The sequence below is a fragment of the Eubalaena glacialis genome, chromosome 2 (genome assembly GCF_028564815.1).
Source record: "Eubalaena glacialis isolate mEubGla1 chromosome 2, mEubGla1.1.hap2.+ XY, whole genome shotgun sequence".
NCBI classification, from domain to species: domain Eukaryota; kingdom Metazoa; phylum Chordata; class Mammalia; order Artiodactyla; family Balaenidae; genus Eubalaena; species Eubalaena glacialis.
The window spans coordinates 119,438,504-119,462,766 of NC_083717.1; the positions used below are offsets into that span (position 1 = coordinate 119,438,504).

Sequence of the window (24,263 nt, forward strand, 5' to 3'; positions counted from 1 at the left end):
ATAATCTTAAATGAAACTCAAATCTTACCTTGATAAATGTTGTCCCAGAGAACCCCCTTCTTGATTACCATGTTTACTAGCACTAATTGCTCATCACTTTGATCCTATACAGTATAATCAATATTTTAATGCTTTCCATGCATTTAGTTTGAACCCTTACAGCAACCCCATGAGGTAGGTAATATTCCCAGTTTACATATAAGTAATCATACTGAGAGATGAGTTATACAAGATCACACACTGTTAAGTGGCAGAGCCAGAACTTGACCTCGAAATCCCAACTACAATACAAACTTTTATTTAAATAAGGAAAAAAAACTATTGTACAAATATTACTCTTCAGGTGCAGCCTGCAAGAGCCATGGCTATGGATGCTTAGGTTTAGAAGTACTTCTATAGATTCTTAGGTTTAGAGATGATACCATCTGGATACCTTTGCTTGAACCGGGCAACCACATCTGGGTCTAGTAGGTGGATCCCATCCAGTTGGTTTCCAAGGGTGATCCTGAAGCAAGGGGAAAGATGGGGCAAACCAAAATCCTGGAATTTAAAGGCTTAATACTGTTAAAAGATGTGTACATTTTATTAAGACTGCCTATCATCTCATTGAATATTCGTGCCAATTCTTTTAAAAAGATCTTAATATTAGTATAGTATATGGTGGTATGGCTGGTTAGAAATTGGGCACAGATTCTGGTGTTAAAAAAGGCTGGATCTGTACTAATTAAGGGTTAATAACTTATGTTTAACCAGGCCTACTTCACAAAGTTGCTGCTGCCAGTGAGTATTCTTTGGATTAGTGAAATGCTAGCAGCACGTCTTTTAAAGCTTTACTAACAGGATGAAAGATTAAAATTGTTGACAGATTACACAGATTCTCAGTAACCACCAGGGGGCAGATTCAGTACATCCCATAGAATAACGAGATCTTTAGGTTGTAACAGTGGAGACCTTAAGAGCAGTGGTTTAAATCTTAAAACCTGTTGGGTTCCCAATGAATGTTGGTTGCTTAAGAATCCTCTGAAGCCCATTTATAGACTAGTGGAATGTGAGGTGAAGCTCTACTAACTTCTGCCCTTGACCATAAACAGTTTTGCCCTTGGGGGCTAGCATGTTCTCTGGTCACCTTACCAGTTCGGTTGCACATTGTGTGGTCGTCCAAATAACTCAATCTTGCGAGTGCCAGGGGACAGTCTTTCAATCATGCCATAGATTTCATCTGGTTTATGACTAGTGGAACGAACCTAGGAAATAAAAGCTCTAGCTACTTTTAAGTTACCCAAGATTGCAATTCTAGCCCTTTCCATTTATGTTTATGATGCCAATGAGAAAACCTGGGATAAGAATATACCTGACTAGAATAACTGATAGCAGTTTTAAAATGTGGATCTTTGGATGCCTGGGCAAAGTACATACCTCAGCTACGATCACATCACAATCCAGACCCTGGTTGAAGCCTTGGGGATTTCCTTTGACACCAACCTGCTCAGCAGAGAACAGATTACCTTATGAAACCCCAGCATTTGAACTGTTTCTCAATAAGAAATCAAACAATTCCTATTTTTTGCTCCACCTATTGAATTGGGCCCCACTGAGGCTCACCAAGCAGTGTTCCTTCCCATGGTTCAACCAATGACCTGTGCGGCCTGTCCGAATGATGCGTTGCAGTTGATTTGTCTTCACCCAGATAATTTCATCTACCCGTTCATAACTGTGGGGTATAAGAAAAAGAATTAGAGCTTTAATCAGGCTTTCACAGTTTAGGGGTGGTGCCATCTATTCTACAGAGGCAAGGAATCACAGAATACTCTGAAAGAAAGGAACACATATCAACTACAGTAATTATGTACTTATTTCCCTCAAAACAAAGCAACACAATGATCGTTACTTACCCCCAGAGGTTCAGACATTCTCTGCCCAACTCCATGGCCCTAGAAAGAAATAAGGGTTAAACAGCCATTTCCATGCCCATATTTCTTCTCCCTTCAAGATATATGTGTTGTTTTCAGTAGACATTCAGTGAACATTTACATGAGAGACACCATTAGGGCAACAGAATGGATCTAAGAATGAAAAAATAAAACATAGTATCTATTCTCAGTGACCTTACCTTTCACAAGCAACAAATGTAGAGTTACATAGAATTCATGTATCATTTGTGTTATAAACAGGCATTAGATCTCAGTAGGTAAAAAAGGCTGACTCAGTCATATATTTAATAGCAGGGCTAGGAAAACCCAGGATTTTATCCCCACCCAGTACTCACTCTGTACTATATCTGCCCATACCTACATATCTTTGAACTGCATTACCTGCCTGTGACCCAGAGGAAGAGAAAGCCATCATCCTGCAGTACTGGTATGTTGAGCCTGCGCATCTCATCATCTGTCAGGGTCCCATAGGGCAGCTCCATGTGAATATCCCAGGGTGGGTCAGCCATCACAACTGCAAACTTGCCCAAGATACTGACGTCCAGGTAGCGGATATCACAACAGATCCACTGCATGAGGTGGTATTTGGTCATCTTCCCTTCCTTTACTCTTAGATTCATGGCCCCAGTCCCTCTTTTTACATTTGATTTTCCTATTCCCTTATATGCATATCTGTCCCACTCCATTCCCAATCAGCAGGGCGGATTGCTGATTTATGCCCTGCTTTCCTACATGTATGGCTGCCCTACTAAGATAAAGGTCCTTAAGTTGAGGTAAGTTTTCTGAGCAGATAGGTACCTGAGGTGGGAAGAGTCGATCTGCATTGGAGTCACCTCCAACGCTCTGTGTAAGGGCAAGCTCCTGGCTTGGTGTATGGTCTTTGCTTCCAGGAGCTTCAGAATCCATGCAAGCATCAATTTCATAGTGAACATATTTGCAGGTATCCATGTGGAAACATGTGTTAAGGAAAGAGCAGTCACCTAATGATTCATCAGTGTGTTTATTGATGATCCGTCTGGGGAAATAAAAAGGGAGAATTGGAATCAAGATGGTGTTCCAGTTAGATGCCACAGTTCGAGGTCCAAATTGTTGCAAAATTTCTAGTCTTTCACTATCATTAGAGCTGCCTCTGCAAGTTTTCAAATAAGGAAGGCAGGTGACATTAAAATCTGTAATTTACACTAAAGAGTTTTAATTCCTCTCTGAGCAAAGAGTTAACTTCCTTATCTTACGACAGGAAGGAAGGGCTTGCTAGTTAGAGCAGAATAAAGCACCTACCTAAGAGCCCAGGTTCCTGTTTCTCCTAAGATGGTCCTTCTTCCACAGAACTTTAACTTTCACTGGGGCTCGGAGACAGAGATGTCTTGCTATTGCAAGAACAGAGGGGCATTTTTTTCTTTAAATCTCACATCTTTTTGGGAGTGCAGCCTGTATTCCCTCCCATAGAACACTACTTATGAAAGTGAACCTTCAGAGTCTGGAAGTCTTAGACAAATCATATTAAAACCACTTAATAACAGGATTAAAGACAGAAACCCAATAACCGGAAGAAACGTGCTTAAAAAGAATGACTGCTTCTAGGAGACCCATCCGAGCCCCTCCCTCCCAAAAGACCTGAAGTGCAGCTTGCGACAGGGCCGGTCAGCATCACTGGCTTTCATGCACTCCTCCTTGGTTCCATAGTCACAGAACTCTTGCACTTGAGCCCGACCTCGTGAGCGAAACTTTTCAACTATGGATTGTTCCTTGGCTGTTGTAGTATTCAGTAGCTCTAGGATCTCCTGACTAACCTGTGACAGAAGAAACCTTGGTCTTAAAAGGGTTTGCAGATAAAATTAGCCCTTAAACCACCTCTGCAAATTCTACTTGACATCAATGTCCTATGAGGGGTCAATAGACTAAGTTAATATGGGAAAATTGGAGCCCTAGGAGAAGAGATGTGTCATGGGTTTAGTCCTTTCTCACAAATCTGCATTTGGGATGAAATTAAAATATAAGAAGACTGGTTCCTACTGCTAAGCATTAAGCTAAACTCCCCTCCCCAGGAAAGCATTCCTTCCAACCAAAACCACTTACATTTATTAGGTACTGAACCAAGGCACAGTGCTAAGCACTTTAGTGTTTAGCTCAGCGCCTCTGCAACAATTCTATAAGCGGGGGGGTGGGGGGAGTAGGAAATGGATAACTATTGTGGGTCCAATATTTAGACTCAGAAACCTCTACACTGCCACTCCACATTGTACAATCAATTTCCATAATTATTGGTCCGTATGACTATCTTCCAGTATTCGTCCCCTCTATTACTATATTTGGATTCCTCTTCTCAAGATCTGATGATTCTTCCAAACAGATCCAATGAAAAAGATACTCTAAATCAGAGTTTCCCAACATTGGTGCATTGTTTACATTCTGGGCCAAATAACTCTTTGTCGTGTGGAGGTTGCCCTGCTAAGACTGTAGGATGCTTTGCAGCATCCCTGGCCTCTACCCACTAGATGCCTGTAGTGCTCCCGTGCTGTGACAACCAAACATGTCTCCAGACATTACCAAATGTCCTCTGGGGGTTGCGAGGGGGGTAAAATCATCCTCAGTTGAGAACCACTGCTCTAAACCCTGAATTCTAAGAATTGCTCTTCGCCCTAGGGGTAAATTCCTCTCAACCAAAGCTAAAATTCAAAGTACATGTGTGAAAGCATTTCCATCTACCCCTACCTTCTTGCTCTGTTGTTCCTTAGTAGATTGTTGGTTAAGAAGGCTCTCTATCTCCAGATCAACATCTGAGGCAGCATGTTTTCTTGATTTCTTGGTTGGCTCCTTGGCTACTTCTGATGCTGAAGAGGCCAAACCAGAGGCCAAAGAGCTAGCAAAGGCAGCTACTGTGGTCGAGTCCTGTTCTGCACGCCGCTTCTGCCCTGTGATAGTCCCTGCTACCTCCCCAGAGCCCTTTTTTTCTGCCACAGCACCCATCATGGCAGAGAGCTTGGAATGATCAGCGTAGGTCACAAGAGTGGGATGTGCATCATCTTGTAGGAGACCTCGCTTTACTTCAATCAACTCCTGAGCTGCAAACTTCTGTAGGAGGCTTTCCACCCCATCTTGAGTGGCAGGGGCATCTGGCTAAGGAAGGAGGGTGGGGGGAAAGCATTAAGACACTGACCATGAACTGAAGAAAAACAGTGGTAGTTCCCAACCGTGTCTTATCTGGTCATTACCGTGGAGATGGCAAGACGGATGGACACAGCATCAGTGGGCAATGTTAGCGCCAGATCAGAGAGGTGGTGTAGCAACTTCTTCTCTAATTCAGGGTCTGTAGCTAGTTCAGGAACTGCTGAAGCTGTGCTGGGCTTAGGGCCACCAGAAGTGGGTGCAGTAGGCACTGGGCTGTCACTACGGAAGGTTGGAGACAGTGCTGCCTCTGGATTCCGAAGATCTAGGAGTGAAGAGAAATGAAAATGAAAAAGGGCAACCATTGTCAATGTACACATTCCTCAGGAGTCAAGTTCTCCAGCATTCACAACACATAGTTCTTTCATTTCATGAAGAAAATTCTCTGACCAGATTTAGCACTAGATACCCTTTATTAAATCACACTCAAGCATTCACTGCTTTGCCAAGATAATTCTGGATTTTCTGGGAAACATTTACCTTTTCTCTGTTGGGTGAGAGGTCTTTTCCTAATTCCTTTCCTTGCTGTGCTTCAAGGAAATAAATTAGCAGCTTGGTAGATTTAAATGTCCATACCACCTCCCTTCAGTCACTCTAAAATGACAGCTGATATAATCAACCTGAATTTATAAGCCAGGAATATTTTCAACAACCTACACTGTGATCAAATCTTTTTGAAGAACTGAATTTGAATTTGAATGAATTAAGGCCCCTGGACATCAGAGGGTATAAAAAATGACAGCGTTGGGGGTTAGAATGATGCGACCTTTAAAGTGAAACACAAAAATTTTATAAAACTGCTGAAGCCCTGGTCACCAGTGATATTTCTTGACTATATTTTTATCACTTACTCTAGTACTTCACAAGCTAGGTAGCCAACATAACCTTAAGAAGAGTTAAGAAACTCAAATCGGGACAAAATATTACCTTTGGGAGAGCCTAATATCTGTGATTATTTAGTTAAAATACAGATGAAATATTAAACATTCAGAACCTGTATTGGAATTCTGTTAAATACTATGTAAGTGGGCCACTAGTTTACATTTAGAGATATTCTGGTTACTTAGAAATTTCCACTCTAATGGAACTAACTTTAGTAAAATTTAACTCAGAATTCCAAGGAAAATGGAGCTGAAGTATACCAAACACCTTGCTGGAACAGTTACATTTTAGGGAAGTAAGTTATACCCCACATGGAAAACAGACTCCACAATTCCATACTTGCTAGAAATGTTAAATAACTGCAGAACTTTCTTTACCTTGCTTACGTATGATTCTTTTACGTTCTGCTGAATCTCAGACTAGAACTTTTTTTTTTTTAAAAACATAATCCAATTTATTTATGTATTTATGTATTTGGCTGCATTGGGTCTTTGTTGCGGCACGTGGGATCTCTGTCGTGCTGCACAAATACCCTAACAGACATCATCTCACTGAGGAAAAGCACTGATTTTGCTCCAATGTTAATGTCAATAAGTTGAAAGTGTACTCTTTATAATTAACCTACTGATACTACCAAGAATATAATATAATAAACATTTCTTCTTCTTACAGAGTTTTCACTTTCTCTGGTAACTAAATTTATATGTTCTTTGAGTCATGTATAATTTTTCTTAAAGTAAGCAAGAAATCTATGAAAAGAACCACTTTAAACATACATTTTCAATCCCTGGAACTGGATACAGACATTTTTTTTTTCCCCCTTTGGTTATCTGACTAATCACTTGTTTTAATACAGTTCTTTTAAAAAACAGCCTGTGATTCTGGTTATGAATCCTTGTGTTATAGTAACACCTCCTAGGAGTATCCTTTTCATGACATTCAGGACACTGAAGCTGAAAATGCCTCTTTTAAGGTTATTGGGAGGAGGAAGCTCACGTTTAATATTTTGGAAAAAATCTAACAGCTGATGAATGCAACTGTTATTTATAGATGGGCTTTAGCCACTCTGTGAATTCCATGAAGTCACTACAAATTTGGGGGAAGACTCCAACGTTTTATCATTCTTAAAATGGGTCACTGGCAGAAAATCATTAGGAATCCTTGAGCTCCAACTCCTTCAGAAAGTATTTGTCCAGTTATTAATTCAGTATATTTACTGAGTGCTTCCATTATGCTGGTAACTATGCTGACACTCTGCTTCTAATCTAATGAAAAATTTAATGTGTTGGGCTCAGCAAAGGAATACTTAATACTTGAGTTTATTCTTTGGTTAAGAGCTCCGCTGAAGATAAATAAAATACTAGCTTGAAGACATAAAAATATGGCCGGTCTACTAACTTGCTGATCCCTAAAATATGTCAACATCTATATTCACATCTTCAATCCCATTGATAAAATATATTGAGCAGTTCACATATTTACTATGTGCTAAGCCTGGCCAAGTTTATTTTGTTTCAGTTAAAATGAAGTAAATATTTATTGGAAGTGATAATCCGCACTTCAAAAATCTGTACTTTACTCTATGGAAAACAGTGTGGTGGTTCCTAAGAAAACTGAAAATAGAATTACCATATGATCCAGCAACTCCACTTCTGTTATATATCCAAAAAAAGCTGAAAACAGCATCTTGAAGAGATATCTGCACAGCCATATTCACAGCAGCATTATTCACAATAGCCAAAAAGGTGGAAGCAAGTATCCACCAATGGATAAATGGATAAACAAAATGTGGTATACACATACAATGGAATATTATTCAGCTTCAAAAAGGAAGGAAATTCTGACACTTGCTACAACATGGATGAACCTTGAGGACATGCTAAGGGAAATCAGCCAGTCACAAAAAGACAAATACTTTATGATTCCATTTACATGAGGTATCTAGAGTAGTCAAACTCACAGAAACAAAATAGAACGGTGGTTGCCAGGGCCCGGGAGGAGGGGAGAATTGGGAATTATTGTTTAACGGGTAGAGTTTCAGTTTTGCAAGACAAAAAACTTCTGGAGATTGGTTGCACAATAGTGTGAATATATATACATCACACTATCAACTATACATTTTAAAATGGTTAAGATGGTAAATTTTATGTTATGTGTATTTTGCCACAATTTTTAAAAAAAGTTGTACTTTAAAAATGCCCAGCTAACAAAGGTCTCCCAATGATTCTTGGTTCATAGTATTCTGCATTCATTAATGACACGGATACATTTTAGTTTACTCAATATCCTTGTCTTTTAACATTAACCTCAGAAGTAAACAATTAAGTATCAGATTTCAGTAATGCTATACAAATCTAGATGTGGCAAGAAAATTTTTATTTTCTGTGAGAAAAAGAACTGAATGAAGAAAAAAACTTTGCATATGGCGCGAAGTTTGGTTAATACCAAAGTGTGGTTAATACCATGCAGAAGTGAAGTGGAATTTCTATTAATTAATGCCTAATAATATGACTTGCACTTCTTCCTCTACTTACCCTGCCCTCTTACCTTCCCTTTAATTATCTAAGTCCTACATAGCCATAGAGACCAAATTCCAAGTGCCAACTCTTCCCTGACGCCTTCACTGACTAAACTGACTCTTGTTACTTCTACCTTCACTGTACTCATTGTGGAATCGATTCATTTGGCATTTTACATACGTCATATTGTATTTCTGACTTTTCCTTTATCCCCAACTAAATTTTAAACTCCTTGAGGGCAGGGACACTGTCTTACTTATTTTTGTCTAACTAGACTCATGTACGCTGTAGACACTCGATAGATGTTCATTCATTATGGTATAAGAGTCCTGCCAGGGCATCTTCTAGTTCCAAGGGCCAGACTACAAGTGCATAGACCTAATATATATTTCAACACGAGATTTAGAGACGGACTCGAGTATACTGATATACAGCGGAACTAGCTACCACAAGAGTGGTACGGATTCATTATCCTTGTAGATCTTTGGTTTGCCTTAGATAATTCAGGGCTTGTGCTGGGGATGTGATATGAGTAGCACTTAATCTTTTGAGGTTCCTTCAAGTTTTAAGACTGTGACACAGGGGACAACAGGAGGGGAGAAAAAGTTTAAAAACGAATGTTTTCAGATTCCTGCTCAGTGTGTAAACGGCTAAGACAATGCCAGTTCCTCTACTCGTTTAGCAACACCGAGTGCTAACTCTGCGAGGGCCACTGAGCTGGGCACTGTGGATATAAAGGTTCCGTACTTGCTCTCACAGCGCCCAGTCTCAAAAGACATGACCACTGAAAAGTAATTGCTATAACCGAGAGAAGAACAAAGCGCCACGGGAATAACCAAAAAAAGGGACTTGCTGCTTCGAGGGATCGGGGGCTGAAAGGCCTAGCAAGTCAGACGCTCTCACAGACTCAAAAGGAGTCAACCTGACGCGGGGAGGCGGAGGCTTCCGGCCGGGGAAAGCGGAACCGGCGGAACCAGGGCCCAGGCTGGGAAGGAGCCGCGACTACTTGCAGGAGGGTGAAGCGTCTGTGCTGCTGAGGTAGGGGGAGAAGAGTACCAATGTATGAAGCCTTAAAGAAACGGCCGTTTGGGGAAAGGCACCGACTCGGGAGCTATGTTTTTCTCCAGGGTTCCCTCCAGCCCTCCCCGGCTAAGGATCGGCCCCAACAGTCCCGCGCCTCACCCAAGTGCCCCGAGTCCTGCTTCCGCCTCCGCTGCAGCCTCTCCCGCAGAGAATCCAGCTGCTTTTTGTGGGCCTGGATAGAGCTCCACGTGTCCGACATTTCAGTCTCGCAGCCCAGACACGTCTCGAACCAAAGGCGGCTGCCTTCCACCTCTCAGCCCTAATTCCAAGAATTATCCAACTCTCACGCGGACACCCGAAGGCTAACCGGAAAGAGATCCCGGGAGATGCACCGAACGGAAAGTCATTTCCGGTTTTGCTCTACCTTTGAAGCTGAAACGAGAGCCACCTTAAGTGTTGGCAGAATGGCGGATATGTTTTTTATGGGAGTTCTTTCACGCTTCCGGGTGAGGTGAGGCTGTGGTTGCCATGTTGGTGCCTGGCAGAGCGGCCATGTTGCTTATGGCCGCGCATGCGGCCATGTTGAATATTAGGAAATGAGTTCGAGTTGAGTCGTGCTGAGAGCGCGCGTGGGGCAGCGTGTGTAGTCTAGATTTTGGAAATGAAGGATCACGAATTCCTTTTGACAGTTTGGTACTAACATACCTTTGCCACTGAAGATATAGGTTCATGTTTCCGTGCACTTGTTTACAAAAATATAGCCATTACGTATGCATATTTGAGGGAGGAGAACTGATGGAGCAGAGATACTATAATGGGTCTACAAATACATATTCTCACTCTTCTTACTTATACCAAATCTACAAGTATCATGTGTAATACATTAAAATAGAGTTCTCAGGGAATTCCTTGGTGGTCCAGTGGTTAGGACTCTGCGCTTTCATTGAAAACGGAACCGGTTCAATCCGCGGTCGGGGAAATAAGATACCACAAGCTGCTCGGAATGCATGCACGCACGCATGCATAAGTACATACATACATACTCAGAAGGAGGCACTAGGGGGCTCCTGAGGTTCTGGTTGAGCTGTGTTTCTTATTCTGAGAGCTGGTTGTATGAATACGTTGTTTGTGAAAATTAACTGAGCCAAACATTTTGGTATGTGCACTTCTCTGTGTAGTAAACTTAAAAACTTCGTTTTTTAAATGACGTCCTCTGAATGGAAGCATTTGAGAACCACTGATTTATCAAGCCTACGGAACGCCAAACACTGCCAGAAAGAACTGCTTAAGAAGGCATGGCCCCTGCTTTCAGAGTTTCTGGTATGGTAAAGGAGCTAGGATCCAGTTTATTGATATTGAACCATCTTTACAGACTAAGGCAGCACCGAGCATAGGCTTAAAAAACAAACGTGATTGCAAAGAAGGGAGGACTCCAAGCCCAGATGACCCTTTGGCAAGGAGGTGACATCAAAGTTCAGGCTTGCAGTGACAGCTAGTACTTCAGTAGGTGAAGCTATAGGAAAGAATTCCAGGCTAAGAACATGATAAAAGCAAAGGTCTAGACTAGATGTAGAAAAGCATGATGCATGCCGTGCTGACCCAGGTTAATTTTGCTAGAACACAGAGAATTATATTTGGGAATTTGGGAGAATATTTGTTTCCATATTTGAGGCCAAATTGCAAAAGGTACATGTTACCTGAGTAACGAGCTTGCAATTTATTCAGCATACAACAGGGAACATTTTAAGGTTTGTGAATAGGGAATATTTTAGGGAATCTGGTGTTCTGGTTGAATTGAGATGGGGAGAAAAGTTTAGAGATAGGGAAAATAATTAGTAGCCTATTGTAACTGTTTGATGATAGGACCTTTAAGTCAGAAGCTATCTATGTATAGTAATGGAAAGAAAGGGGTGAATATGAAGGGAGACTACTGAGAAGAAAGATGTATGTGTTTTGGAATGTGGCAGTTTCATTAATTTATTCAGAAAATTTTTATTGAGTGACTACTATGTGCTAGGTACTGTGGAGATTTAGTAGTGATCAAAATATCCATTTCCATATCATTTTCTGAATTTAAATTTACCTAGTAGATAATTTACATTGTCCTTTGAGATGTGTACCTTTATATATGAGCATTGAGATAGAGGACACAGAAATGAATATGGGCTCATATGAGCATATCTGGACATTTATTTCTCAGGATTATACTTAATTAGAAGCAAAAAATGCCATCTTGCTCAGCCGAAATACTCTTGGCAAAGTTGGCTGATGTGAGATCATAAAACACTACTTCCAAGGGCCTGCTCTACCTAAGGTTTGTTGTTTTTTTTTTTTTTGGCAGCAACCTGCGGCACACGGAACTTACCTGTGACCAGGGATTGAACCCACATCCCTTGCAGTGGAAGGCTGAGTCCTAACCACCGGACCACCAAGGAAGACCCTACTTAACAGGTTTTGCTTACTTTTTTTTTTTTTTTTATAGTTTTTTAGTTTGTTTGTTTTGTTTTTAATTTTATTTATTTATTTATTTTTGGCTGTGTTGGGTCTTCGTTTCTGTGCAAGGGCTTTCTCTAGTTGCGGCAAGTGGGGGCCACTCTTCATTGCGGTGCACGGGCCTCTCACTATTGCGGCCTCTCTTGTTGCGGAGCACAGGCTCCAGACGCGCAGGCTCAGTAATTGTGGCTCATGGGCCTAGTTGCTCCGCGGCATGTGGGATCTTCCCAAACCAGGGCTTGAACCCGTGTCCCCTGCATTGGCAGGCAGATTCTCAACCACTGCGCCACCAGGGAAGCCCGGTTTTGCTTCCTTTAATAACCTGGGTCTAACAACTACCCTCAAGAGAGTTGACAAGGGATGCTTTGCACTTTCATTTGGGATATATTCTGTGTGGCCCTATGTTTAGACACATGTATTATTACTGAAGTAAGATAATCCCATTATTGCTCTATTAGAGAACTGTTAGAGTTAATTGTTCACAAATCTGAATCACTGTTTCTTTCAAGGTTCTTAACACATAGAAATGAAATATATAGAACTTATATAGCAGTAAAATTAAATCTTGGGAGAGAAAGACAGTACTGGATATAGCTTTGTAGAAGATGAAGGGGGTTGATTCATCTTAAAGACAGATTTCCACAGGTCAACCCTTAAATTCATAAGCATTTTTGTCTAGGAAAGGAAGGATTTTTCTAGTGGAAGAGATTCAGTCTCTGGTAGAATTCGGGGTACCTAAGACCTGGATTGCCTCCTCTCACCTACAGAGGAAGCCAAAGAAGGAGTACAGGTACTCCTGAAAGTCAGCCAAATTAAGGGCAGCTCCCAGAAGTCTTTGCTTTCATATTCACTTTGGATAAATTATTACAGTAGTAAATTAGGCAAATTTTAGGAGCACAGGAGGGCCACTTAGCATGATCTGCTTATAGAGGGATTTTTTTCTAGACTCCTCAGGACCAGTTTTCAGCTCAAAAGAAAGCCACTGCTTTCTTGTGTGGCCACTCTTAGCCAGTCTGTATACAACAACCCTGAGCAGTACAGGAAGAAGGAATCTCACCCAGACCTCTTCTAGTCAAAAGAGTGTAAGCCTAGTTGTGAGTAGATGAGTGCTGCATGCACTACATTTCTTAACTTTTCCTCCTTTCTGCTGTGGTAGACTTTCCAGAGTTAGCCACAACAATAATGGCTCCCATCCCACATGCCCTTATGCAGTGTGTCTTTGCCAATCTTCCCGATAAGAGGTAAAGCTTGTTTCCCCTCCTCTTGAATCTGAACTGGTCTTCTGACTAGCTTTGGCCAAGAGAAAGTGGCAGAAGTGATATTCTTTGAGTTTCAGAGTCTAGGCCTTAAGAGGCCTTGAAGCTTCTGCTTTTGTCGTCTTGGAGGCCTAGGCCTTCATGGAAGTCCAGTTATCCTAATAGCTAGACCGTTTGAAGAGAGAGTGAGGGAGAGGGAAAGGGAGAAGGAGAGGGAGAAAAAAAGAGTGAGAAAGAGAGAGAGAAATCCTAGAGATTGAAAGATGTCAAAAAAGAGGCCCTGGAGAATGAAAAACTAAGGAAAGAGACTCCAGCATTTCAGCCATTCAACCGAGGGGCCAGAGGTGAGTGAGGCCATCTTGGATCCTCCAGCCCGAATTGAAGCTGCTGAGTGAGCTCAGCCCTCACCACATGGAACATAGACAAGTCATCCTGGCTGAGGCCTGTTGGGACAACCCATGGACTCACAAGCAAATACATAATTATTGTTTAAGACACTAAGTTTTGGATGGTTTGTTACACAGCAATGGGTTACTGAAACATCCACAGTATTGACCAAATACTGCACTTCTTAACTGGTTCTTTGGTCAAAATTTCTTTTTTTCTTCACTTTTGTCCTTACTCATTTTTTTAAATTATATGATCAAAAGCAAAGTGTCCATTGGGGTTAGTAAATCTGTTGTTAAATTAAACATTAGAAAAGACAAGGAAATGTAAAGGGAAGTCAAATTTGGGTCTAATGGAGAAACGCTCATGTGAGTTAAGTTTGTTTTGGGGATCAGGAGAGGGATGTTCCGTGATTTACTGAGAAGTTCCAGGGACGGTATCCAGAGTGCCAGGAGCAGAAATTTGTGAGAGATGAAAATGTGCCAGTAGAATTGAAATCTTTTTTGGGGGTGACACAGGTTGAAATCTGGGAGAAGCAGATGCTGAGAGAGTCAGGAGTCCAAAAGTTTTATGGGGAAGTAACACGTGTAAAAAGAAAAAGGGAAGAAAATGGGATCGGGCAGGGAGAGCTGTCCAAAGCTGTCAGTGATGCAGACATGACAGCCTCTGCCAGACCACTGGGGAGTTCCATAGCAAGAATCGTTCATTAGTCCCATGTTCCCTGGGAATGGCTAAGCCCTGTACCACCCACCACCTTGCTTAGCCTTTGGCCAGGGGTCTGGAGAACAGTAGGACAGCTGGAGGCTGTCAGCTAACCAGGTTTCTTCCAGCTAGGTAGCCAGTTCTTTCTTAAAGGGACATCTCTGAAGTAGCACACCTCTGTATCTGCCAAAGGGAACTTGATGTACCTTATGTAGGTTCTTATATGGTAACTGCCTTGGTCCTTAGGTTGTCATATGGATTCAGTTAATATATTTCAGCATGGTTATTATGAAAACTGAATGTAAGAGAACTGTACGTCCCCGCCCCCTTCTCTCTCTTTGTAACATGAGTTAGTTATTTCCCTTTCTGGAATCTCGCAGGCCACTGTGTCTATCACAGTATTTACTACCATGATATAAAAATATGTTTTCATTTTTCTTCTTCCTTGACTGAGCTCCCTTAGGGGCAGAAGTTTGTTTACCTTTGTATCTACCCAACACTTGGTCTCTGAAACAAAATAAATCCTCAAAAATTAACTGAATGAATGAGAGAAGAAGCTGTCTCTTGCTTCTTATACTAGTGATCTTTTTATCCATCTAGTTTGAACTGAATCCGCTATGTATATTTCAGGTAAAGCGTTTCGCAAGCTGCATTTCTTGACATATGCATTTCAGCAGGTTAGAGTTAATTCACCTTCCAAAAGGATGATCAAATGAGAAGTGCTTGAGAGTAAGAAATGGTGGGGTTGAGGGTGGGGATTGGAAGGGACTGCAAGAAGGAAGAAACTGAAGGCTCTAAGAGAGGAATAAATTAAAGGTGAAGAGAGAAAAGTAAAAGTTGTAGGTCAATGAAAGAATAAAAAGCAGGAGAGGAAAAAGAAGAATGAAAAGGAGACAGAAGGGAAAATAGAGCTATGAAGGAGTGGGGTGGGTAGTCCAGCTCAGTGCTGACCTGCCCAAGGAAGCACCCATTAGTAGAAGCCTCACTGACAGCTGTTACCATAATGGGAACTGGCATCTAAAGAGAGGGCAAGTCTAGTTTAATTAGTTAAATGGCATTATCTATGTCCAATGGGGGTAGGGGAGGTAAAGGGAATAGAAGGATTGGTGACCTACCCCCTTCCATAGGCTGAAAAGAAAAACAGATTTATAAAGCTTTGGTAAGGAATTAAAGAGACAGGCGCTCTTTCTTCTCCAGCCGACTTCACAAGATTGCCATGTCCTATTCACTAGTACCTTTAAAGCGGGACGGGTTTAAAGTTGCCTCCAGGAGGCAACTAGAATCAAACCCCTGTTCTTTACCTTGAATCGAGCCAGTAGGTTTACTCACCTTTTCCCTTCAGTCTTCCAGCCAGCCTCACTTCAGGAGTCTTTAGTATGGAACAGGAAGCAAGCACCATTCCTGACCACTGGTGGTTAGCACTGAGACTGGGGTTCTGCCGACCTGGGTTCTTAATCCAGTTCTGCCACTGATTGGCTGAATGTCTTTAGGCAAATCATTTTACCAGTCCCATCCCTTTAGCATGTGGTTTCAGTGATATAATCTTACAAACGAAAAAAAAAAATTCCAGAGAATGTTCTCTTTAGGAAAGCAAGGTCTTAAGAGTCAAATCTGAACCGTACCATGTTGTGGAGAGACAAAACAAACAAACAAACAAACAAAATATATATATATGCTTCATTTCATTCTCCCACCCCCAATGTACTTCCTCTGCTAAGAATTCTCCTTTATATTATCTTGTTGGTAGAAATTCCCAGGGTTGAATTTTTTTGTTTGTTTATAACATCAGACCTCAAGTATCATCAAGATGAATTCATCTTGGTTCTGCAGATTAACGGGTGTCAGTTAGACTGGCCTACAGGTCAGGACAGATAGATAAAGAAACAGCTTTCAACCTCCAAACAAAACAAAACAAAAAAAGTAAAATAAAATACAGAAGCCTGGTGGTGGAAGGTTCTAGGCAAAGAGAAAACCTGGACAATGGCTGTAAACAGTGAGCAAATCCCCTACCTTTTGAGAACACAAACACCATTTCTACAAGGAAATTACATTCACTGGAGGTTGTTTGAGGACAAGGCTGAGCAAATTAAATATTTCAACACCATATGTTCAGCTTTGGCAGGAGATGTAGGTGGGAAGGGAATCTCAATGTTAGGGAATGCTCATATCACACCCCAGCTGGCTATTTAGTCATGAAATAAGGAGAAACACACAAATATTTGGTTAAAACACATTTAATGAAAAGGGAAAGACACTAACATCTCTGTTGTCTGCTCTTCACATTTTACTATGTTAGGAAACTGGTGCCTACACCTTTGGAGGAGGAGCCATCACTCAAGTCAGTCAATAGCAGAACCCTCACTCCCTCCTCAGAACTCCTGTTCCAAATGATCCTATGTTAAGAGTAAATACTACATCTCATTACAAAACGGAGAGGCAGGGAGGACAGCACCTAGGGCTCATCTCCCTAAGTCTGGGACTCTAAGAACCAGACAGCGGCAAAGACATAAGCCCCGGTCCGTGGACAGGCAAAATGGGAAGGAAGTGGACCTTGAAAGAGGAAGATGAGGAAAATACAAGGGGCCAGGGAATAGAGGAGGGAGTTATCTAAAACTAGAAGCACACTAGTGCTAGGAAATCCCCCGTGATCCATGGTGCATTGCTGCACACTAAAGTCACCATGAGTTCAAAAGAACATTCATGAGACCCGTCGACCCATCCAATTAAGAGTTTGAGGTCCCCTCCCTTACATCACACCCCTTTCTTAATCACTTTGCTTCTCAGCAAGCCCTATGCTTTAGCAACACTCCTAAACTCTCCATTATTCCTTCAGCTAACCCTCATCAACAATGCTTGTTAAAGATATGAACTTCACATTTCCTTCCCCAAAATATCCATCCCATGGGAGACCTCTCAGCAAGAAATCCACTTGTTTCCTAACTCAGAGGCAAGGATGAAAGATATGAGAAGCTCAAAATATCTTGGCATATTAACCAGCCAACACCTCTGCCTTAACGTGACGAAGGCACATTAGTGCCTAACTACTGGGAAGAGTGTCCTATGCCCTTCGTTTCTCCCTACACCCTGGGGCTGAGCCACCAGTACTGATATTGTTGCATCTTCATTGTTGGCACCTTCTGGAGCAGGGGAAGGAGAAGAAATGTACAGTTTGCTACTTCTCTTCTATGATGGGCTTTCTCAGGCACTGTCTTGGATGCCAGAGGCCAAAAGAGGAGGAGGGGGGAATCTCTTCTCCTTGGCGTCTCTGGATCCCATTGCTGGAGGCAACTTCTCAGCCACAGTTCCTGGGCCAAACAGCACTGGTGGTGCGGGGCCTGAAGGGGTAGTGGAGATGGAGATGGAGCTGGAACTCTGGGGCTTGGTGGGCAGGTCACTTGACAGGAAAGCCGTGTCCTGGTTTCAGCAAGACAGGGGGCCCACCCTCACCAGCTGGGCAGGAATGCCCTGGGACAAGAAGTCCTGCAGGTTGACCTGGTCACCAGAGAGGAGTGGCCCTAGGCCCTCCAGGGACAGCTGCTGGCCCCTTCGGGCTGGGCTATAATTCCAAATGTGGGTGCTCAGATGCACCTGCCAAAGGGAAAGGGAGAGGAGAGGGTAGAAGGGTCATTCCCAGGGAAGGTGGAGAGGGTTCTTCTTGGGAATGTGAAAGCTGTAGAGAATCTATTTTCCTCAGGTACAATGAATGAAGAGGAAAGAAAAGTTTCTCAGGGGGCCATCCCCCTGTAAGCACAAGGATTTCAAAGCTCAGGGATTAGAGAAAAGCCACTAGGGACACATCATATAAGAACTCAGAGAAATAGACAAATAAGGGCTCATAGATCTTGGAGGTCCTTCTACAGAGCTCTCAGTTTCTGCCCCCCAGGTCAAGGGGCAGCAGGTTCAGAAAAACAGGCTCATGGGATCGTGGGGTCATCTTTTCGGGGAAAGGGGGAGAGCCCTGGGGAAGTGATGGAGGGTGAGCAGCCAGGGACCAAGGAAAGAGCAGCAATATTCTGAGGGCCGTGGGGGGCAAAGGGCTGTACCTGGTGGTGAGCCAGCAGCATATGCTTCTTGAGGGTAGCCCGTTCGAGAAAGCCCTGCCTGCAGAAAACACAAGTGAAGAGCGGCCCCTCCTTGGGGTGGGTCTTCTGATGCTCCTCCAGAGCTGCCTGGGTGGGAAAGGTCTGGCCACACACCTCACAGGCCTTTCTGCTACTGCTCTCTCCGGGCTCCTTTCTCATCGCTTCCTGCAGGCTCAGCTCCTCCACCAAGGTGGGGCTGCTGCCTTCCCCTTCTAGGACCAATGCTGACACTGGGCTGGCGCTCCTCTCCGGTTTTCCCCCCTCTTCTGTGCCTCCTGCAACATCACTGCCGCCCTGCTCCACTGGCTGCGTTCGATCCAGGCTGTCAGGCGGCGGCGGCAGAGAAGGCTGTTGAATCGTTTTCTCATTACTGTCCATCTCCTTCCCAGCTGCGGCCACTGCCACCACAGTTCCCACTTCCTCCTCTGCCCCGGAGGCCTCTTCTGAATCACCACGCACTGATATCGCCTTCTCACCTCCACTCTCGGAGCCTCTCCCTGCCAGGGAATCTTCATCAGTCACGTCTTCCTCTTCTTCGTCGTCCTCTTCTTCCTCTTCGGACAGCTCCTCTTCTGGGGATGGCTGCTGGGATGGCTGCTGGGGGAAGCTCCCCGCCCCAGAGACTGCAGACTGCTCCGGGCCGTTCTCCTGGGCAGTTCCCCCCCCTTCAGGGAGCGTGGTACCACCGTTGGGGATCTGGCCCCCCAGGTGCATCCGAACATGCTGCTGCAGAGTAACAGCATTGGTGAACTTCTTTTGGCAAATGGGGCAGGAGTTCTGAGCCCGGGCAGCTGGACTAGCCTTGTGGCCCACGAAATGTGCACGCAGATTGCCCCGGGTAGAGAAAGCTCTGCCACACACTTTGCACTTAAAGGGCCGCTCACCTCCATGTTGGCCGTAATGCAGGCGCAGCGCTCGAGGACAGCTCAGCACCCGGAGACAAATGACACACTGGTTAGGTCCCGATGAGGCTGAGGATGAAGTTGCAGGGGCAGAGGTTGTGGAGGCTCCCGAAGCAGTAGAGGCCACTGCCACGGCTCCCTGACGGTCAATCTTCTCTACCAGTTGCTGCAGCTTGGAGGTCTCAGAGGGTGAAGCCCCCAAGGGCTCTAGCACATAAGGAAAGGGGAAGCTACCAGTGGACTTAAAGTGGTTGGTGAGCAGGGCCCAGCTGGGCAGCGAAGTCACCAGCTTACTTAGCTGCATGCGGGTTGCTGTGCCACCTTCTGCCACCCCGGCGATGGCCGAGCCCTCGCTCCCGGGTGGGGTGTTTTCATCAGCTTTACTCTTTGGCTCTACCGCTTTCATGAGCACGAACTTATTGAAAGCAGGGAGCGCAGGAGCCGTGGCTGTGCCTGCCCCGGTGGAGAGCAGCGTCAGGCTCTCTGTGGCACTGAGTGCCGTGGTGGAGGCCACCAGAGGCTTGCGTTCCACACCGCCACCTGGCACGGCCGCCTCCTCCTCGGCCTTCTCTGGCGGCACGGACATACCATAGGGCAGGCCGCTGCTGGTGATGACGTAGTCCAGATGCTCTGGTACCGGGTGAGGGTTCATCTGCACGTGCGGGTACTTCTCCCGATGCCGGTGGAAATGCACTTTGAGGTTGCCACGCGTGGTAAAGCGGTTGCCACAGACATTACACTTATAGGGCCTCTCACCTGTGTGGGAACGCAGGTGGATCTGCAGGGCACTGTCACTGCCAAATACTTTGGCACAGAAGCGGCACTTGTGCCGTCCACCGGGCTTCTCCAAGGGACCCATCAATTCCCCATAGCCCAGCTCACCACCTCCATTCTTTGGCTTCAGGAGCCCTGGGGAGGCAGTAGCCTCGAGGCCCCGGGCTGCCCCAAGACACTGTGCTGCCAGTAGTCCCGTGGTGCCTGGGAATGCCAGATGAGGCGAGGCAATCAGCTGATCTGTGCTGCCTGACAGGGCCGGGGAGGGGGCAGGGGTGGGTTTGTGGCTTCGCCCGACCCCTCCGGCAGCAAAAGGGTGCTGTGACCCCAGTGGATGATAAAGGTGGAAGAAAGCCTGCTTGGGTGTTTCCGCCCCTGAGGAGGAGGAGGTGGAGGAAGGCGCCAGTGTCTTGCCAGTTTGGACAGGCTTGATGGGGCTGAAGAGGGGGAGCAAGGGCTTGGTGGAGGAGGCGGCGCCTGTCCCAGGTAACTCGGAGGGGCTGGAAGGGGTGCCCACTGTCTGGCCTAAGGAGCCAAGCAGCAGCACCTGCCGGCAGATTTGCTCAGTCATCTGCATCTGATGGATCTGCCGCTGCTGCAGTACCCGGAGCTCTTCCAAGATCAGAGGGATGTTCAGGTGGCCGCTGCCTACACCTGGGGGCGGAGGAGGAGGTGGAGGAGGGGGGGGTGCAGGAGTGGATTCTGGAGGTAATGGAGTTGCTCCTAGCTTAGGGCTGGCCAAGATCAGGCCCCCACCTCCCCCAGCTGCTGTACCTGTGGCAGCTACGAGAAAGTGCCCCGAAGACTCCTCTCCCCTCCGCTCTGGGCCCCAGGTGGGATCCGTGGGTACAGAGGACCCGGAATCCGAGGGGTTGCTCTGCTCGGCCTCCATGACCTGGGGACTGCTGTGGCCCTCAGGCCGGGGTTCAGAAGAGGTCGAAGAGTTGTTGGGGTTCTCCTGGCCCCCAATTATCACCATTACAGGGGGGTCAGGAGAACATGCATTCTGGTGGGCGAGGAATTCAGCTGGGTCAGTGAATTGTGCGCAGCACTTGGCACAGACTTGGGGGTGGTCCTCCTCGCTAGCATCACCTGGGGAAAAGACAAGGAAAGAGCGTGGGTGGTGCGGTTGGGATGGGTATGCAGAGGCTGTAATTAACAACAAGCCCAGTAACCGCTAGTGGGGGTGGGGAGATGAGCTCACCATCCGGCCGTGCAGGAGGCTAGAGCTCAGTGCTGTCCCGCCTGGACAGGAGACTCGCCAGCACTGGGGGCCGGGAGGGAGGGGGAGCGGGCATGCACAAGCTACTCCCCCCTCCACCCACCCACCCCCACCCCACCCCCCGGGCCACTGGCGGGCGCAAGGACTGGGTGTGAGGACCGGGTCCTGTGCAGAGAATCGTGCCTTCTATCTCGTCCACCGAAAGTCCTCTCCCCGCCCCCCGCGTCCCCTCCACCCCCACCCCTGCCCGGGCCGGGCCCTACCGCACCTCCAAGCTCCGCCGGCTCCCCGCAGGGCCCCCCGAGACGAGAGCTCCTCCCGGCTTCGTGCGCCATGGTTGTGTGGGAGGTGGAGGGCCAGGTGGAGTGGGAGACAATGGGTATCCGGATTGGGGGAGGCGGCAGTGGCCGCCGGGGCTGCGGCAGCTTCTGCACCCAGCGGCCCAGACTGCGGAGATGGTGATCGGCGGCGGGGGCAGGGAGCGGCGGAGGAGGGGGAGGGGAGCGAGGAGACGCGGAGGAGGGGAGGAGCTGGAACGAGAAAGCTGGGAGAGGGGAGATGGGGGAGGAGCTGCTGGGGAGGGGAGCCTGTGGGGAGGAGCTGCTGGGGAGGGAGGCGGGAGCTGGAGGAGGAGGAGGGAGGGGGAGCGAGCCCAGAGCCCGGGAGGGTTTCCGGGGGCTCAGTGACAGGTGCTGTGGGGCATGGCGGGGGTCCACCTTTCCTTACCCTCTGCCAGCTCCCCCCATCTCCGGATGTCCTTGCCCAGACCTGCCCCCCCTCCCCCCTCCCCCCCCAACCCCCCAGCAAGCTCAAGGGGGCACAGTAGGAAACACAGCCTTGCTCAATAGAGCAAAGCGATAGGCTTCTCTTATTTTCCTTTGGATAAAGGATCCGCTGAGCCTGGAAAACGTGGGCTCCAGAGAGGGTGGTCTGAGGGCCAGAGCGGGAGGGGGATCCCAGAACACCCACCCTTACCTACACATACATATCTGGTACCCCCAGATACCCCAAGTTTTGTCCTGTTTTCCTGACCTCCATTCCCACCCTACCCCCACCCCATCCACAAAAGAAGTTTCTCAGGGTGGGAGGCCGCGAGGTAGAATTTCCACGGAAGTCGTTTCAGGACTCCTCTCTGCGTAACACTAAGCCCCTTTACTCCCCGCCCCTCCTCCCCCAGAATAATAGCTGAATGCGAGTTACTCCACAGATCACCCAGCCCACACCTAATTTATAGAGTTCATGCTTATTTAAGGGGCCATCTCCTATTTAGTACCCTCTTCTCTACCCTTCTTCTTCTTCCGTTGTCTTTCTCTGGCAACACAGCCACTACTGAGGACAGTTGGGTTTGGGGAGATGCTAGCCTGCAGAGGCCTACGGAGGCCCACCTAGCTCTAACCCGGGGGTAGGGGAGCTTCTCCTGAAACAATGGGGAAAATGCAGTAGGAGGGAGTTACCAAGCAGCCTCTCAGTGCCTAAAGCCCCTTTTAGCCCCAACCTGGCTTGAATGCCTGGGAATGACTTAACACCTGCTCACCAGCACAGAGGTGGCCTCCTATTCCGAGAGAGGATAAGTAGGGATAAGATGCCTCCTGGACCAGGTACTCTGCATTCCCTTTCTACCTTGAAATGAGTCTTAATGGGTTTCCCACTTCCTTAGAAGAGCTTATCTTACTTACAGGAAATGACCACAAGTCCTTGGTTTTGTGGTTTGCCTAGGCATCAGTAAATCCACATCGTTCTAACCCCAGTTCCAGTCTTGTCTGGCTGATAAATTGAGGCGTGGTGCTCAGTCACACCATGCTATGCCACCATTTCCTTTTTCGTAAAGTGGTAATATTGCAGCTGTGCTATCTTCATCGAGAAATATTGTGGGGATAAAATAATATGTATATATGGGACTTTAAATTTTGGGAGGAGTCCCAAATATTATGAATTAGAGAATTTATATTGTCAGTGGCAAAACAATCAAAATAAAATACATATATATTAAAATTAGATGTTTTCATGTTGCCTATTAATTTCTTACTTATTTATGTATGGCCAAGCTGCACAGCTTGCACAGGACCTTAGTTCCCCGAACCCAGGCCCTCGGCAGTGTAAGCCTGGAGTCCTAACCACTGGACCGCCAGGGAATTAGCAATCTTATTAATTTCTGAGGCTGATATCATTGGCATATATCAAGGGTAGGAAGCCTTTTTTGGGGGGAGCTGAAACAATGTAATATTAGTAACGTCCACTTTCATTGAAAACATTGTACTGAATTATGTTTTGAAACTTCAGATAATCACAAGGGCCTTAACACTGTGGACAATGGCTCTGAAACAGATGAGCTACATACATGCTTCCAGGCCTGACCCTGACAATGAGGGAGAGGGGGTTCTATTTCAATAAGGCAAGTCACAGGTTAACGCAATGTTGTTTATTTTTACAGATAAGAAAATGGAAGCTTGGAGAGGTTAAGTGACTCTTCCAAGTTCACACAGTAATTCAGTGAAGCAAGCATTCACAATTTTGACTCCTGTCCAGTGCCTTCCCAAGCACATCAACATTGTGTGGCTTCCCTAAGCTAGAGAAAGGGCCCTGTGTGGCTCCTACCTGCCATTTGCTCTCTGGCCTCAGTAACAGAGAGGGAATCAGATGGAAGCATTCTACTGAGCATTTGTTAATTAGCATTGAACATTTGATATCAAGTTGCTGTTTTGTCAAGTCTTCTGACAAGAAAAGAAATCCTTTTCTTTTCATCTTCTCCTGGGAAACACTGTCCCCTTTCTTGCTCTTTAATGAAACTTGCTTTCTGATGCGTAATTTGATCTGGGCACTTCTTTAAGGTAAATTCAGTCCCTGGTGAAAGGTGACGGATCAACAGCCACCTGTAAGAGGAAGCCTCTATTTCTCAGCACTTTGCACTCACTGCCTATCCTGAAA

The 24,263-nt window shown here is 45.8% G+C and overlaps 2 protein-coding genes across 7 annotated transcripts; both read right to left on the bottom strand.

The window, feature by feature from the left end:
• Positions 1–248: 248 nt before the first annotated feature.
• On the bottom strand, positions 249–9,882 carry METTL3 (methyltransferase 3, N6-adenosine-methyltransferase complex catalytic subunit). Its single transcript, XM_061180614.1, has 11 exons — positions 9,680–9,882; positions 5,144–5,361; positions 4,644–5,048; positions 3,546–3,721; positions 2,730–2,946; positions 2,313–2,500; positions 1,893–1,931; positions 1,603–1,711; positions 1,417–1,482; positions 1,132–1,244; positions 249–505 (listed from the first exon to the last, which is right to left on the bottom strand). The coding sequence occupies exons 1-11, from the start codon at positions 9,777–9,779 to the stop codon at positions 394–396; spliced, it is 1,743 nt and encodes a 580-aa protein (XP_061036597.1). The 5' UTR covers positions 9,780–9,882; the 3' UTR covers positions 249–393.
• Positions 9,883–16,586: 6,704 nt separating this feature from the next.
• Positions 16,587–21,827, bottom strand: SALL2 (spalt like transcription factor 2). Of its 6 annotated transcripts, none has more exons than XM_061180609.1 (4): positions 21,607–21,826; positions 20,891–21,208; positions 18,402–20,770; positions 16,587–17,693 (listed from the first exon to the last, which is right to left on the bottom strand). In XM_061180609.1, exons 1-4 carry the CDS (start codon positions 21,671–21,673, stop codon positions 17,436–17,438), a joined length of 3,012 nt encoding a protein of 1,003 aa, XP_061036592.1. In that variant the 5' UTR covers positions 21,674–21,826; the 3' UTR covers positions 16,587–17,435. The 6 variants fall into 6 exon arrangements, with proteins under 6 accessions (XP_061036592.1, XP_061036590.1, XP_061036594.1 ...); XM_061180611.1 differs by having other exon boundaries at positions 17,468–17,693; positions 18,402–18,459; positions 18,555–21,208; positions 21,607–21,827; XM_061180612.1 differs by lacking the exon at positions 16,587–17,693 and adding an exon at positions 17,829–17,946 and having other exon boundaries at positions 18,402–18,459; positions 18,555–21,208; positions 21,607–21,827.
• Positions 21,828–24,263: the final 2,436 nt, after the last annotated feature.

Excerpts from the sequence above, each read along its gene's own strand:
- METTL3 (XM_061180614.1), bottom strand. The coding sequence starts at position 9,779 with ATGTCGGACACGTGGAGCTCTATCCAGGCCCACAAAAAGCAGCTGGAT. Across the intron at positions 5,049-5,143 it reads TCCGTCTTGCCATCTCCACG|CCAGATGCCCCTGCCACTCA; the intron begins GTAATGACCAGA and ends CTCCTTCCTTAG. Across the intron at positions 506-1,131 it reads CACAATGTGCAACCGAACTG|GATCACCCTTGGAAACCAAC; the intron begins GTAAGGTGACCA and ends CCCTTGCTTCAG.
- SALL2 (XM_061180607.1), bottom strand. The coding sequence starts at position 21,673 with ATGGCGCACGAAGCCGGGAGGAGCTCTCGTCTCGGGGGGCCCTGCGGG. Across the intron at positions 21,209-21,606 it reads GGAGCCGGCGGAGCTTGGAG|GTGATGCTAGCGAGGAGGAC; the intron begins GTGCGGTAGGGC and ends TCTTTTCCCCAG. Across the intron at positions 17,694-18,401 it reads TGCTGCTGGCTCACCACCAG|GCCCCGCACCACCAGTGCTG; the intron begins GTACAGCCCTTT and ends CTACCCCTTCAG.